At 48.1% G+C, this 15,628-nt stretch overlaps 1 protein-coding gene and 1 non-coding gene across 44 annotated transcripts in view; both read right to left on the bottom strand.

Annotated features, from left to right (window-relative positions):
- Positions 1-15,628, bottom strand: part of EP400 (E1A binding protein p400) — a 134,362-nt gene that overhangs the window by 45,961 nt on the left and 72,773 nt on the right. For 38 of the 43 annotated variants that reach the window (XM_028830189.2, XM_028830193.2, XM_028830194.2 and 35 more), the window contains 9 exons: positions 14,325-14,494; positions 13,219-13,461; positions 10,578-10,742; positions 8,819-8,977; positions 7,089-7,183; positions 6,342-6,613; positions 4,746-4,948; positions 4,493-4,662; positions 2,505-2,701 (listed from right to left, as the gene is read on the bottom strand). In XM_028830189.2, coding sequence (XP_028686022.2) covers positions 2,505-2,701; positions 4,493-4,662; positions 4,746-4,948; positions 6,342-6,613; positions 7,089-7,183; positions 8,819-8,977; positions 10,578-10,742; positions 13,219-13,461; positions 14,325-14,494 — 1,674 coding nt within the window. The remainder of the gene's footprint in view (positions 1-2,504; positions 2,702-4,492; positions 4,663-4,745; positions 4,949-6,341; positions 6,614-7,088; positions 7,184-8,818; positions 8,978-10,577; positions 10,743-13,218; positions 13,462-14,324; positions 14,495-15,628) is intronic. The other 5 variants (XM_028830205.2, XM_077955854.1, XM_028830206.2 and 2 more) reach the window with 1 other exon arrangement.
- LOC114671201 (small nucleolar RNA SNORA49) lies at positions 3,321-3,456 on the bottom strand. The gene has a single exon (XR_003721088.2). It is a non-coding gene; the product is annotated as a small nucleolar RNA SNORA49 (small nucleolar RNA).

The following is a 15,628-nucleotide window of genomic DNA, read 5'->3' as shown; positions in this document are numbered from 1 at the left end:
TATGCAGCACATTCATGACAGAAAGGCCCTCCAGTTACTGTGACAGCCAACCTCTGTTAACATGCAAACTCCCCATGGATGCCAGGCTATCTGCCCTGACACCAACAGCACCCTCATGCGGTTTGGGGGTCCCCATGGCTCATAGTGGGGCACACTCCCACCCGCAACACTGAGCATCATGATGGCGGCCTTCGTCAGGATGTCCGCACCGCAAGCACACTGGCACCACCTTACCCAGCCACGTGTGTGCACGCATACAACCTCCACACCCATGAGAAGCGTTTTCACAAAAATATTAAATTTTAGTATTACTTTGGAGAAACTTCACAAGTTCATGAACGAAGTCTACCCACTCAAGAACAAAGTGGGTCTTCACACTTGGCACAGCTCATCCTGCATCCTTCAAGGCCACCTCATGCCACACTTCAGATGCCCTGTTCCTGCACCGCTAAGGCCATGCCTGAGACTTTATTGCTACTGAGAATAAAACACTTTTCCAATTTCTAGCTAGTAATTGCTAAAGGGCCAACAATGCAGAATGGATTCCACACTAAGCCCTTATCCATTCAACATAAACCATGCACCAAACTTATATTCATCACCATGGAAACATATGTATAATATACTGTTAAAAAAAAAAAAAGTTTACAAAATAAGACATAGTGTGAGCCTTCTTAAAGAATCAGAAACATGTCTGGAAAGATGTGCATCTAAATATTAATAATTGCTGCCTCTATAGGATCCTTGTTTTTCTTTACAGGCTTTCCTTTTTTTCCTCGAGGAACAAGGAATGCATTTATAGCAAGAAAAATAATAATCAAACAATTTAAATACAGCATTTGAATTACTATGACACCAACTGTCTTGTTAAAAAACAAATGGCGGGCTGGGTGCAGTGACTCACGCCTGTAATCCCAGCACTTTGGGAGGCTGAGGCGGGCTGACTGCTTGAGTCCAGGAGTTTGGGACCAGCCTGGGCAACATAGTGAAACCCTGTCTGTACAAAAAATACAAACATTAGCCAGGCATGGTGCTGTACACCTGTAGCCCCAGCCACCCGGGAGGCTGAGCTGGGAGGATCACTTGAGCCTAGGTGATAGAGGCATCAGTGAGCTAAGATCACACCACTATACTCCAGCCTAGGCAACAGACCCTGTCTCAAAAAAAAAAAAAAAAAAGAGGTTAAAGCACACTTGGGGTTGTAGTTGCAGGGTCAGCTACTACCTAGGAGATCTCATGCAGGGACCATAGTTGTCTAGTCTCAGGTTCCCTACTGGGAATTGACACATCACTATGAGAGGCGAGCCTAGGCTGCACTCGGTACACAACCAGGCACAAAATAAGCAAAAGAAGTAAATATCCTATTACACTGTAACAGTAAGCACTTAGAAATTTAAAAATATAGAGTAACCTTTCTCCATGTCTCCCAATTGTGTTTTGACAGTTACAGTTTTTATCTTTAAAGCTAATAATAGGCTGGGTGCTGTGGCTCATGCCTATAATCCCAGCACTTTGGGAGGCCAAGGCGGGAGATCGCTTGAGGTTGGGAGTTCCAAGATCAGCCTGGCCAACATGGTGAAACCCCGTTTCTACCAAAAATACAAAAACTAGCAGGGCGTGGTGGCGCACACCTGTAACCCCAGCTACTCGGGGGGCTGAGGCAGAAGAATCACTTGAACCCAGGAGGTGGAGGTTGCAGTGAGCCGAGACGGCGCCATCGCACTCCAGCCTGACTAACAAGAGCAAAACTCCATCTCAAAACAAAACAAAAAAAACATAATAATAGATTTTGGCTGGGCGCAGTGGCTCATGCCTGTAATCCCAGTACTTTGGGAGGCCGAGGCAGGCGGATCACGAGGTCAGGAGTTCGAGACCAGCCTGGCCAATATGGTGAAACCCCATATCTACTAAAAATACAAAAATTAGCCAGTCGTAGTGGTGCACGCCTGTAGTCCCAGCTATTCAGGAGGCTGAGGCAGAAGAATCGCTTGTACCTGGGAGGCAGAGGTTGCGGTGAGCCAATATCGTGCCACTGCACTGCCGCCTGAGCGATAGAGCAAGAGTCCGTCTCAAAAAAAAAATCTATTTTAATTCTCTTTTTCTTCTTTTCACAGGTGTTGACCATTCTTTCAATAGCCATTTTACTAACAGATAACTTTTACTTCATAATAATTAAAACAACCCAAAACCTAAATCGTACTTTTAAGACTGAGGTACTCTGGAAGAGGTACCACATGTAAAAACTGAGGACGGCAAGATGATTTGTGTGAGCAGCATCACTAACTTACAATTTCAAGCAAATGTTGAGTATAAATAAAAGGAATAAATAAAACAGCAGAAACATAAATTTGTCTGAAGGAAAACAAAACCTAGTTTAAAATTAGATATCATGTATTGTCTTTAGTTTTTCCTTTTGTTTCTGCATTAGTACTTCTTGCACCAATACCTCCTGTAAAGCTTCTCATTGACTCCATTTCCACACGGCCGTCCCTGCAGGCCCTCACCTGTATATGTGGATGTCTTTGCATCTCCCGATCCTATCACACCACTCCTGAGCTTTGGCATCCATCACTGGATTCAAGTCATTGTCATAAAACACGACGGTGTCTGCCTCTACAAGGTTTATACCTGTGGTACGGCTGTGAGTGGAAAGAATGGCACAAAAAATCCGCCTGTCTCTGTTGAAACTCCTCATCAGTTCCTAAGATGAAACAAAACACTGGAGTCAGTATTCCTGGAAAATGTTGGGAAACCTTTGACACATTTCACCATTTATCAATTAGAAATTATCCCATAGCAGGCCAGGTGTGCTGGCTCATGCCTGTAATCCCAGCACTTTGGGAGGCCGAGGCGGGCGGATCACAAGGTCAGGAAATATAAACCATCCTGGTTAACATGGTGAAACCCCGTCTCTACTAAAAATACAAAAAATTATCCGTGCGAGGTGGCGGATGCCTGTAGTCCCAGCTACTTGGGAGGCTGAAGCAGGAGAATGGGGTGAACCCGGGAGGCAGAGCTTGCAGTGAGCCGAGACTGCGCCACTGCACTCCAGCCTGGGCAACAGGGCGAGACTCTGTCTCAAAAAAAAAAAAAAAAAGAAAGAAAGAAAAAGAAATTATCGCATAGCAAAACTGCTTGGTTTGTATTCCATTCAACACAAGGCTCATGTTAAAGCAACACCAAGGTCCCTGCACTGTATTATGGCTCTTCCGTGCAGCCACCATCATCTTACACTCACCCATCTCCAACACCCTCATACCCACGGTTTAAATAACACCAGCCATGAGTGACAAGAAAAAGTTAGATTCCACCTTGCATTTACTGTCAGCTCAACTTGTAGGCCCCAAAAGAAAACAGCGTCTTACTGGGGAGGGATATGTGCTTTCTCATCTATCCTCAGGCAATGCCAGGGCACTTTACAGGCAACAAAAAGCCCCTGGAGTAAGGCTGAGGAAGCAGGAAAAATAAAACCGTGAAGGACATTCCTCTAAGCTCACTGAGGACCATGAAAGGAGATGACTTGAATACTTCTCTTCCATAACTATTTCTGTGCCGGAAACGAAACCTAACCACTGAACATCTCTCTTCCTGCAAAGCATTCTGCCTGTAATTTGTTAGACTATCACCAAGAAAACTTGTTAAACCACCTTTTGCTCTATTTCGTTCTAGCCCTCTTCAGCGTGTGTATGAGCATGTGTGTGAGATAAAGCAGGTCGCGTGACTTACAGGGCAGCATCTGGGGGACATGGGGCCATGCTACTGAAGCTGGCTCTGAAATGCTGCTGACAAGGGCCTAGCGCACCACATGGAATGCTGGGCACGGTTTCTGCTCATGAAGCTGCCGGGGCGCGGGGCCCAGGGACAACCCCTTATGCACTCACTCTTCTGCTGAACACTGACTGTTCCCAGCTGTGGATTACCATCAACATTTCAACGACGACTCTGCAGACAGATCTCACGTGGTGTGTTTGTTGTTATGTAAGTAAAGGGTTCTAAATACATTACCACTAAGGTTCAAATCCATACTGCCAGGTTGCCTTCTAGAACTATACTAGTTTATGCCTCCACGGCAGGCTATACAGTGAGAGTGTCTGACTCACTGTGCCTGATGAATCAAAACAGCCTTGGCAAATCTAGTAAGTAAACAACGGGCATATTATCTTAACTTGTATTTCCTTTAATTCTAAATTGATTGGAATTGTTTTCATATTTTTACCCCGTAGTTACCTCTTGAAGTACACCAGTATTGTCTTAATGATGACTGCAGGTCACCAGTGTTTATTCTGAGACATCAAGACTGCATTTACCTAACAACATGGCTTTCAATAAAAAATATCAAAGGATGGATTGAGACTTAAGGAAGTTCAAAGGCTCATTAAGTCCTTCTCCTTTCACTTAGAAGGGCCATGAGACCACTGAATTTACACAGCACTCAGGCCTTACACACCGGTGGCTGACCCATCAGGGACAAGGCAAGCAATGTCCTTCTCACCTGCCGTTGCTCACTGCTGGCATTTTCATCGATTCTTACATAGGTGAGGTAATGGAAGTTCAAGAACATCTCTAAAATGTCCAACATAAGAATCATCTGTGATAAAATCAGCACCCGACGTCCTTCAGATTTCAACTTCTGAAGCAAGATAGCTAAAGCTTCCAACTTTCCTGGGAAACGAATCACATCAAGAGTGTCTCATCATCCAGGGCCAGCCCAGCTCACACGGGCCACACCACCAACTGCCCCATACCTGAATCGAACTGCACCAGCCTCAGCTCAGGGAACTGCAGCAGGCGCGGAGCCGTCGTCTGCCGCAGCTGCTGGAAGTAAGGTGCAGCGTGCTCTCTCAGGCCCTCCCTGAAGATCCTCATTCTGTGGCTGTACAGGGGTGGCGGCCGCGGCACCCATAGGGACGGGGGTGCTGCCACCACCGGAGGAATCACGAAGGCAACCCTGAGGAGCAGAAAGCATGTTTTATCACCACCAGGAGCCACACACCTTCACCCAGCATGGGGGCTCCCAAAAGATGCGGCAGAGACCTCCGGCAGTCCAAGTCCCAGGAAACGGCAGGGCTCAACCCAGTCACATGGGGACGTGGCTGTTGGCACACGGGTAGGGGCCCAACGAGGCAGATCCTAACCAGTCCTGACCAACCACCACCACCTTAGGGACTAATTCAGACAGTCCAGGGCTGATCGATCAATGGGGGTGGATTCCCTAGGCCGCAGGCACTAGTTCAGAGATGAGCCATTCTCTTTCCAGTGTGTCTTTAGCTGGAAAGTTCGGGACAAAGGTGCACTGTCTCGTGGATCCTAGAACTGCTACAGACTGTGCCACCAGGACGGGGGCCAGACTCAGGGTGAAGGAATCTTTAGGACAATGACAAGATAGCGAAGATCGCACAGCCAACCTGAGGCCCACCTTGCAACCTGTGGAGGTCACCTGCGCCAGAAGGCCCTTGCTATGGACATCAGCTATGACTCACTCCCAACTGTATACAAACTGAAAGAATGGTGGGAGGAGCACACAAAGACAAACCAGTACTCGAAAGAAAAACTCCAGGAGCCCAAGGTCACTGACTTAGCCACTCCTAGACCAGGAGAAGCCAGAGGTGGCTTGTTCGGCCTTGGAGAAGCACTCCCAGTTTTCTTTTTTCCCATTAATTCTGTTTCCTGATCTGAAAGCACTGAAATAGGTAGACCTGAAAGCTGAGCTGAGCCAAGGTACAGGAAGAAGCCAGGTTTCCCTTTGTAGACAGGATACAACTATGAGAAATACAACAGCTGTAAAGAAGGGAAGAAAACATGTCTGAAGCAGAGCCTGGAGACCGGGTCGAAGCAGGGAGTGGAACTGCAAACAGGGTAACGCGCTCTACTGAAAGCAAGCTCAGTGAGAGTGGCCAGGTGCCCACCGTGCCCACCAGAGCTCGGATTTGCTCTCCATTAACGCATGTTCTGAGCTCAACTCTGGCACATATTTGTCATCATGTAACGTTCACTCACTCATGAGGATCTTTTAATGCAGTCATTGTTTTGAAAGAATCAAATGGAGAACGTCCTTAGCAACACAGTCATTTGTCCCCAAGCACAGTGTGAGCTCAGTGCTGTGGCTCTGCCCCAGGGCTGCCAACTTCCTTCAGAAGCCGTGCCTGGCACTGAGACCCAGATAATAAAACCATCTAACCCCAAAGCTGAAGACCTCAAACAGTAACTTCAAAACAGACTGCTAAGGGACAGCGTGGGGAGAAGCCGATGGGAATAAGATGAATATCCACGAGACAAGAAGGGGACTTGCTGGGGCGCAACGCAGCCAGAGAGCACCGAAAAGGCCACGAGGTCTGCAGTACCTGTCAATAACATCCTGCAGAGACTCTCGACACTGACAAAGCGTCAACATCAGCTCACTTGGACTTTCTGAGGATGAAGCGTAACTGTGTGCTGGCCCGGCCTCCTTCTCACGACGGCCATCCAGGGACCCACGCCACTGTACCCTTCCGTGGCCAGGCAGGGCACAAATCCTTAGCAAGTCTCTGCCATAGACTGGAGCTTGAGAACAGCGCCGCTCGTTGACCAAATAAATCTGATCCAGGCGCTCTTTCAAGAGTCTGGTCTTCTCCTCCTTTATCAAAAAGTGATGAAAAACAGTTACTTGAGAAACAGAACGACAAGTTACCGTCTTCACCAAACCCCCTGGAATTTCCCACCTATGGGATCCAGTTCAATATCCAAGGTCTTATGTTACAGGAAATAGAGATTGAAATGCAGCCGACAGCTACAGGAAACAGAAATGGAAATGAAGCAGAGAGCACAAGCATTCTCTTCTCTGTCAAGATGGGAATTTCTCAAGACACAAGTGAGTAATTCTAATGCCCAGGAAGACTTGCAGAAGGACATAAAAAAATACAAAAAGAGATTTTGGCAGTCATAAGTCCAGTTTCATTTCTTGTATTAGGAAATTTGTGTTTTAAAATAAGAATTCAATAACATAACTTGAGGATTCACAGGAGCCTTTAAATATCACAACTGAACACAACAAGCAGCTCTTGGAAAGCCACTTGTCCACATGCACCAGGGTCTCAAGCTCAGGTGCTTACCTGGGTTGGCCCTCCAATGGGAGAAGCTGGTTTGGAGGCCGTTCCAGGTTCTCCCACAGCCAAGGCATTCACCGCCACGCGGCCCGGAACGCCAACTACAAATGCATAAAGGAAGAGGTGAAAAGGAACGCCAAGTTCACAGGATTTCATCTGCCACCAGCATGCTCCATGGAACCTCGCCCTCCACCAGCACACTCCGCAGAAAGTCATTCTGCAACAGCATGTCCCCAAGGCCTCATCCTCCACCAGCACATGGCTGGAATGTGCATGGCTCAAACTTAAATGCTTTAGATCTGCTACGGAAGCATGTTGGCTCCCAGGCCATGACTGGAGCTGAATGGAGCCAGGAGTTTATCCCTTTCCTTTGGGAAGCACTCCAGAGCCACCCAGAAGCATCCTAGCATACCTCCAAGGCCCTGGGTGCCCCATCGCCATCAGCACGTGGCCACCTCCTAGCCCAGGTGACAGCCTGATAACTGTGAGGCTTCTGCCTGCCATGAGCAGCCCAGCCCTGGCAGGATGTCCACCCAGTCCTCACGACTGCAACAGAGCAAGCCAGTGCCCGTTTCATATCCGTTCCCCGGAGCTGCTCCTGACATGACACCAGCTACCAGCCAGGGCCAACGAGGAAGGCAGAAGCCATGCCACTTAGTGTGGCAGACTTTCCTACAAAGATGTGGTCAAAGAGGTGTCTGAGTGCTGAAAAGGGGCCCAGGGGTTAAGAGTCACCCTAGGGGAAAACTAGGGGAGAGAGGCTGAGGTTGTCAGAACTCAGCACTTGGGGGTAGGGGTGTCTGGGCTCAGACCCTCAGGGTCCAGGACTCCAGTTGGTACTGGGGTCTCTGAAGCTGAGGAGGGCTTCCACAGGACAGTGACTCATCAGCCCGCGAAGAAGGGTGCAGCAGCTGGTTCTGGAATCCCCAAGATGCCTGGTTCTGGGGGTAGGGGCAAAACCTGGCGAGTGGAACTGCTGACCACGCTGGCATGCAGGACTGCTGCAGGGTGACGCTAACAGGACTGGAGAACAAGCCATGGCCCCTCCCCACTCCAGGCTCGCAGCCTCCTCTGATGCCTAACAGAGCCTAACAGGTTGGCAGTGGCCCACCCAACATCACTGCCCACTATGCAGAGGTGGGGCTGGAACTGAACAAACACCACTCGGCCACCAGGACAAGGGCTCCATCCCAAGGAGAGAGCCTCACCCCTCTAGGCTCCCAGCTGCCGCCACAGGTCTTTGGGTTCCAGAGGACACACCACATCATGACAGAGCATGTCCAGGGAGACCCAGGGCCAAGGCAGGGGCAGAGTGAAGACTCAGAGGTGAAGCAGGTGGCGAGACAGGATGAGGAGTGGCAGCTCGGGCCGGACAAAGAACCAGGCCCTGCGTGGGCGGCCACACGGTCCCACTCCCAGGGGAGACTGAGCACACTGAATGTGATGGCGAATAACATGCAAGATTTCTCATGATTCCAAATTTCTTGTGAGAACACAAACAAAACAAAACCCTAAGGACAGTGGAGGCTGGTTATATCCAACCAATACCTTTGAAAGCACAAGAAAAAGAAAATAAATCAGGCTGAATGACACATCTATAGAAATCAGAGATGGCTACACACTAGACTGTGCTGTTCTGAGATACAGTCAAAGACACATGAATGCCTTCCACTCGCCTTAGATGGAAGAGAAAGAAGCTTCCAAGCCAAGTCTCCCTCCTGCTCAGAGCACCCTACCTTGTGGGGTCAAGGGTGCAGGGCTGGGACCGCCGGCCAGGGGCTTGCTTCCCAGGGCGCCGTGCACAGCGCCCGCCTGAGACACGGTCTGCATCACCACGGGGCCAGGGGCTCGAAGGTAGGGTTGCCCGGGGGCGGACACGATCTGGAGGACGCTGCCTGCAATCATAGGTCCGCTAGGTGTCAATAACAGGCACGTGTACATCACAGTCACACACTCCAGGCACTTCCAAACAGTACAAAGTGAGTCGACAAACTGAAAATCAAATCTAAACAAACAAATCAATGCAAAGTTCAGTCACTGTGAGAACAGTGGCAACCCATCACCAACAGTGGATGATGACATACTAAGAGGCAAGGTCTCTTGCTCAATGTCAAGAAAAGGCCATCTACCCTCTGTCCCTTACGGAAGGTGTGTGACACACAGCTGCTGAGGACCTGCTGTGCTGTTCGAGGTACTGAGCTGGACATCCTCACTCCCAGATCACTGCAGTCACTCCTGACAGCAGTCAAGGAGAATGAAGAAATGGAACAAAACCCTGTTTTTAGCCCAGATGCCTGTGGCTTTTCTGCTGCTTTTTAAGGAGGCTGCCACTTTGGATCTTGTATGACTGCATCTTTCTGACTTCTTTTACTCTGGAGATAGCTTCCCATGTCATACTTTATGAAAACTGGCGGCCATCAGAGATGTTACCAATTGGCCCCACCTCTGTGGGCCAAAAAAATGTTTAAAAAAAAAAAAAAAAGGAAGTAAACCAAACTGAATCGTTTCTCTGTGGCAGGCCTTGTTCTGCTGAGATGTGTGTCTCTCTCCAAGGAGGTCAGTGGGCTCACCCCACTAATGACAAAACCTTCCACCCTGACAAATACCACAGGCAGCGATCATGAGGAAAGCACTGGGGAGGGCGGTCGCTGAGGCTGCAGTCAGGGAAGGTGGGGGAAGGTGCCACCAGGGCTGCTGTGTGGGGGTGGGAGGGAGGCAGCCCCTAAGGCTGCTGTCGAGGAAGGAGGGGGAAGGCGGCTGCTGGGGCTGCTGTGGGTGCTCCCTGAACCCTAAACTAAAACAGAGTGAGCCAATGATCCCACCACCAGGACAAGGGACTACTCAATTCCTCTCCCTCACTTTTTTTAAAGAGCAGTTACTATATAAACACACTGCTCTTCACCAAAGGTCTGGGCTTTGGGTCTGGGAGTTAAAATTAAGTCTGTTGATAGAAGAAAATGATTTCTCATACATAAAATTACTAATCCTGTGGTGTTTTGGGGACAATTTGTCTCACACCTATATTAGAAAGCAGCAAATATTTCTGTTACTTATCTATTATTTAGAGATGGGAGCCTCACTCTGTGATCAGGCTGGAGTGCAGTGGCACGATCTCGGCTCACTGCAGTTTCAACCTCTGGGGCTCCGGTGATCTTCCCACCTCAGCCTCCCGAGTAGCTTGGACCACAGGAGAGCACCACCACGCCTGGCCAAATATTTCTACTTTGATCTACAAAATACGAAACTCTCTTCAAAGGGCAGATGCTGGGAAAGAACGTGCCAGTTGTTTGTCTGACACGCGTCAAGCGCAGGCAGCCCAGTGGCTGCTGAACGGCGTCTCGCTGGGCCGGTCCTCCGCGGACCATGAGACGCATCATTGGACACAGGGAAAAGCCTGAAGCGTACATGCACGAAGCAGGCCTGCGGGCAGCAGGGCTCACGGTGAGGCGCTTTTGTCAATTTCAGCGTCAAGTGCTCTCTCTTCCTTATCCTTACCTTGCAGCTGCAGCGGCTGGCCCGCCGTGAGCTGCCGGAGCTGGCTGTGCGACAGGGTGAACTTGCTGCCCTGGAACTGCAGTGTCACCGGCGTCTCCGGCTGAGCCACGCGGCTCTGTGGTCCTGCGATGGATGCCAGCTGAGCTATTTTCACTACCTCGCCACCTGTTGAAACGGAGATGAAAAGGTGAATTCAGATCATTTTGGAAAAAATTTGGGTGTGTCATATTGACAATCATTTCTTGTATATAATGACCATCTATCATAAACTGAAGCACCACAGAAATGTTTATCAGGTAGTGTCTTCTACAACTTTTTAAAAATAATTATTTTCATTAAAAAGAGAAAACAAAATGTCAGATTTTAATGGTTAACTTAACCATAACTGGTAGGGATTTTAGATATCAGATATTGATAATATTAAGGAAGCTATTAAGGAATATTTTACTTTTCTACCCAAACAATAAAAAAGCAGCAAACATCAAAAACAGCAGAAATCAGCTGCATGAAGTGGCTCATGACTGTAATCCCAGCACTTTGGGAGGCTGAGTTGGGTGGATCACATGAGGGCAGGAGTTCGAGACCAGGCTGGAAACAGGGTGAAAACCCATCTCTACTAGAAATGCAAAAAAAAAAAAAAAAAAAAAAATTTAGCTGAGGCATGGTGGCGGGCGCCTGTAATCTGAGCTACACAAGAGGCTGAGGCAGAAGAATCGCTTGAACCCAGGAGGCAGAGGTTGCAGTGAGCTGAGATTGGGCCATTGCACTCCAGCCTGGGCAACAAGAGTGAAACTCCACCTCAAAAAAAAAAAAAAAAAAAAGCAGAAATTTATTTGTAATACACTTGGAAACTCACACATGAACCTAAACTTTAGAGAACTTTATAAATGTGGAAAGTACCTGTCCAATTTAGCTCACAAAGAGAGACTGTATCTTCACAAATATAAAAAATAACTAGCTTCAGTTACACCCATAACTCTCCAAAATCTAGGAATGTATTTTTATTTATTTTGTGAGAGACAGGGTCTGGCTATGAACCAAGCTGGAGTGTGGTAGCAGGATTATAGCTCACTGCAGCCTCAAACTCCTGGGTTCAAGTGATCTTCCCACCTCAGCCTCCCAGGTAGCTGGGACTACAGGTGTGAGCTACAGCACCTACAAGATCTAGCAATGCCTCTAAATACATAAATAAATCACATACATAAAAAAATCTTGAAGATATAAAACTTCATACTAATTTGAATTAGACGGTAAAAGTCAATCTATAACATTTACTGTTTTTTAAAAAAAAAGTAAAACTCAGCGTTGCTTAAAACCCTTTTTTTGAAAAAACATAACTCAGACGTGGTCATATGCCCCCAACTCAAAAAGGCATTACCTTCCGGCTACTACTGAACAACAGGTTTAAAGATTTATTTCCCAATGGTTGATACTTGAGTCTAAATGTTCTTCCCAAGAAAATCCATGCCAGAATTATTAGTGATATGATAAAAAGAACAGTTAGTAAGAGACTAGAAAAATGTCTAGAGGCATCTTGCCCACAGAATAACTGTGAACAAGGAGGGGAAAATGGAAACAGAAGACAGAGATTTGTGCATAGAAGTGTCAATCTCCCAACAATCCTCCTTGCTCCATACACAGGTGAGAACCGGCCCACAGGAAAAGCAGTTTTGCTCACTTTACAGATCTCCCAAAGAACAGCTCCTCTGGCAACCACCAACATGACTTTCATCCCACGCAAGACAGTGTCTAGTTTGATAAAGATGTAACATATGCAACTGCTTTCTCCCTTAGGGCAATTAACTAGGACAATTACTCTTTATTTTTGGGCAATGGGAGAGAGAGAGATTTGTAAGGAAAGACAATTAGTTTGAACTCAGTGTCTCTCTGCATCACTCCCTCTCCCATCTCCATCTTTCCAGAAAGGCCTCCACGCAATTTGGCTATACCAACAAAAAAAGGAGTTGAGGTGGCACTTGAGAAACAATATAATACTTTAAGTCAGGATAATTTCCACCACAGAATTAATAGGGTACATGTAAGGTCTGAAAACATACTAATCCCACTGGACACAGCAAAATGTTCTGTATTTAAAAAATTAATAACTGTGTTTTTTAAGTCATTAAATTGTTACAAGTTATCTTGATTGAGCAATTATTCATCCCAAGTTTAAGTTTGGTAACAGGCGAGAGATTAAAAAGAGCTAATGTTTTTTAGGAATCTAAAGCTTGTTCACATGACTGGCAAGGAAGCGACCTTAACAAAAGCAGTCGCTGTCACTCTAGGAGCATCTGCTCCCCCAGAGTGCACCTGTGTGGCTGGTGGAACAAGGCCGGGGCTAACACTGGGAAGTGCCGACAACAGCACCAAAGCAGTGAGTGAGCGCAGCAGGAAAGCAGAGCTGGATGGCGGGGTCAGGAGAGAGAGCACAGACAGGAGAAGGCCGGACGCGGCCTCCGCAGAGGCGCTCCCTGCTAGACTCATGCCGGAGGTGGCTGCACTGGTGAGAGGCAGCGCTGGGCATGGGGCTGGGGAAAGACACAGGAGTGGACAGCAAGGCTCCTCCTACATCCCCGTGTTCTTAACACAACTCCTCTGGGGTAGAGAGATGGCAGAAACCTGGAAAGGTGAGGCCACTTACTAGGCAAGCGGGCCTGGGCCTGCGAGGTGAGCACCAGCCTCTGAGGCAGCGCGCTCTGCCCGGCCGCGTGCGAGGGGGCCTGGGGCTGGGGCGGGGGCTGGCCTGGGGTGGAGGCCTGTGCTGTGGTCTGGGCCCGCAGTTTCGCAGGATGGGCCGGGCTAGCGGCTGTGCTGGAGGCCGAGGCGGGCTGGTGTCGTGGAGCACTGGCGGAAGCCTGAGAGGTCTGAAACGGGGCTGCTGCTGCTGCAATCGATAAGGTTTGTTTGTGCAAAGCTGTTAGAGGTTCTTAATAAAATACATTATTTTAAACCGAATTTTAAAGAAATAAACATTTCACACTGTCTCTCAAATGAGAAACCCCCTCTTAAGGAAAAAAAAAAAAGGAGGGGCCATATAGTTTACAGAGTGAGAGAAACGTAATTTTACATGTTGTTAATTATCTTCACTTTGAGCTACAGTACTCTACGCGGTACATTTCTCAGAGTAAACAGAAACTGTTAGAAGTCAGCCCAACCAAACATTAGTATCAATTAGAAACTATTTCCTAAACACACAAAAAAAAACATCAACAGAGCTTCCACTCATATTTCTATAGAGAACGCTGGCAACAATGCAGGTCTCCGCATTTATTTTTAGCTCAGAAAACCCGATGGACATGGTGTGGAGGGCCCCTTTGGCCACGTGGTGAAATACTACTTTTAACTATTTTGATGACCTTTTCTACTCTATCCTTCCTCAAAAGAATAATCAAGTTCAAGTGACAGCACAAAATACAATATGAGCAGACGTTCTCAGGAGTCTCCTAGACGACTGCACGCATGCGCCTCTTGTCAACAGAAACAGCCTGCCCAGTGGCTGTCAGTATCAGATCAACACTTATTAACCTAGGAGTGAAATTTCTTCAATAGGGAAAACATCCATTACCAGCCATCAAAAAGTCTAAAACTCATCAAGAACTCAACAAGGCACCTTCAGAGAGCCAGCAGGTGGTGCCTAGTCCCACTTGGGGACGATTACCGTGTCCAGAGGCGCAAGAAGAAAGTGCCATGGACTTGTCCCACAAAAACCTCCACAAGGCGGAGAGCAGACAACTACGTGAAGTCTACCTTTTGCCTCCGGATTGGCAGAGAATGTGGCGATGGGCGGCCGTCCTCGAAGCGGGCCCTGTGGAGCAGCAGAGGCTGTGGTGGGGGCTGCCGTCCGGGGCGGGTGAGTGCTGGGGAAAGCCACGGTGCGACCCTCGGGCTTCTGGCCGTACTGCACAGGCTGAAACAACCTAGATGCCCGTTGGTCCAGGCAAGAAGACACAGAGCATCAGACCACAGAGAGAACAGGCCACCTCAAGGAGCCAGGGTTCACCGCTGCCCACAGGAAGCCAGCTCAGGGGCCAGCACCCAGAGTGCAGTTTACAGAGGGAAGGGAAAGACGCCTAAGTACTGCCCTAGGTAAGCTTCCCCCAAGCCCGGTAGCAGTGGCTAACAAGACTTAAGTACACCAAAGTGGTATGTTAAATCTGCCCAGATTCCTGGGAATACAAGGATGAAAGCTGTTTTAACTTTCACAATCGTATCAATGTAGATTAGAAAACAACACATCTATTATAGCACAAGGGCTAAGGGGAGTGAGGAGAAACATCAACTTGACAAAAGTCTGATCAAGTGGCCGTACAAGTGATGGCTCACTGTTGCCTCAAACTCCTGGCTTCAAGCAATCCTCTTGCCTCAGTCTCTAAGTAGCTAGGAATATGGGTGTGCACCACCACACCTGGATTATATTATTTTTTTTTTGGAGAGATAGGGTCTCACTATGTTGCCCAGGCTGGTCTCCAACTCCTAGGCTCAAGAGATCCTGCCACCTTGGCTTCCCAAAGCATTGGGATTACAGGCATGAGCCACAGTGCCCACTTTAAGCTGGGAACTATACTGGCCATTTTCAAAACCCCTATACAACGTAACAGGCAGAGATGGCCATCAAAAGTCATTTTTAGGCCGGGTGTGTGGTCTCACACCTGTAATTCTAGCACTTTGGGGGACTGAGGCAGGAGGATTCCTTGAGCCCAAGAGTTCAAGACCAGACCGGCAACAGAGTGAGACCCCTGTCTCTATTAAAAACTTTTATAAACGTTTTTGTAAAAAGCCATTTTAAAAACACAGACTAGCACCCACTAGAATGGGTGCTGTTCATTTAACTGAGGGCTGCAGGCTCCCTGAGGAGCAGCCTGCTGGGTCGTGGCCCCTCAAGCTAAGCAGAAACCTCTGGTACTGACGAGGGGAGGGTGATCCACTCAAAGTCCCAGTGAAGCCAAGTATAGAAGTGCCAACAAGAAAGACCTGTCTGCAGAACTGGCCCCTTCATCTCCAAACGCCTCTCTCCTTTCCTTTCCTTTTTAACCTAAGCATAGGATTTTGGA

This window comes from Macaca mulatta, chromosome 11, assembly GCF_049350105.2.
Source record: "Macaca mulatta isolate MMU2019108-1 chromosome 11, T2T-MMU8v2.0, whole genome shotgun sequence".
Lineage (NCBI taxonomy): Eukaryota > Metazoa > Chordata > Mammalia > Primates > Cercopithecidae > Macaca > Macaca mulatta.
Note: the sequence above shows the minus strand (reverse complement) of the source record. Positions and strands in the feature narration are given on the sequence as shown.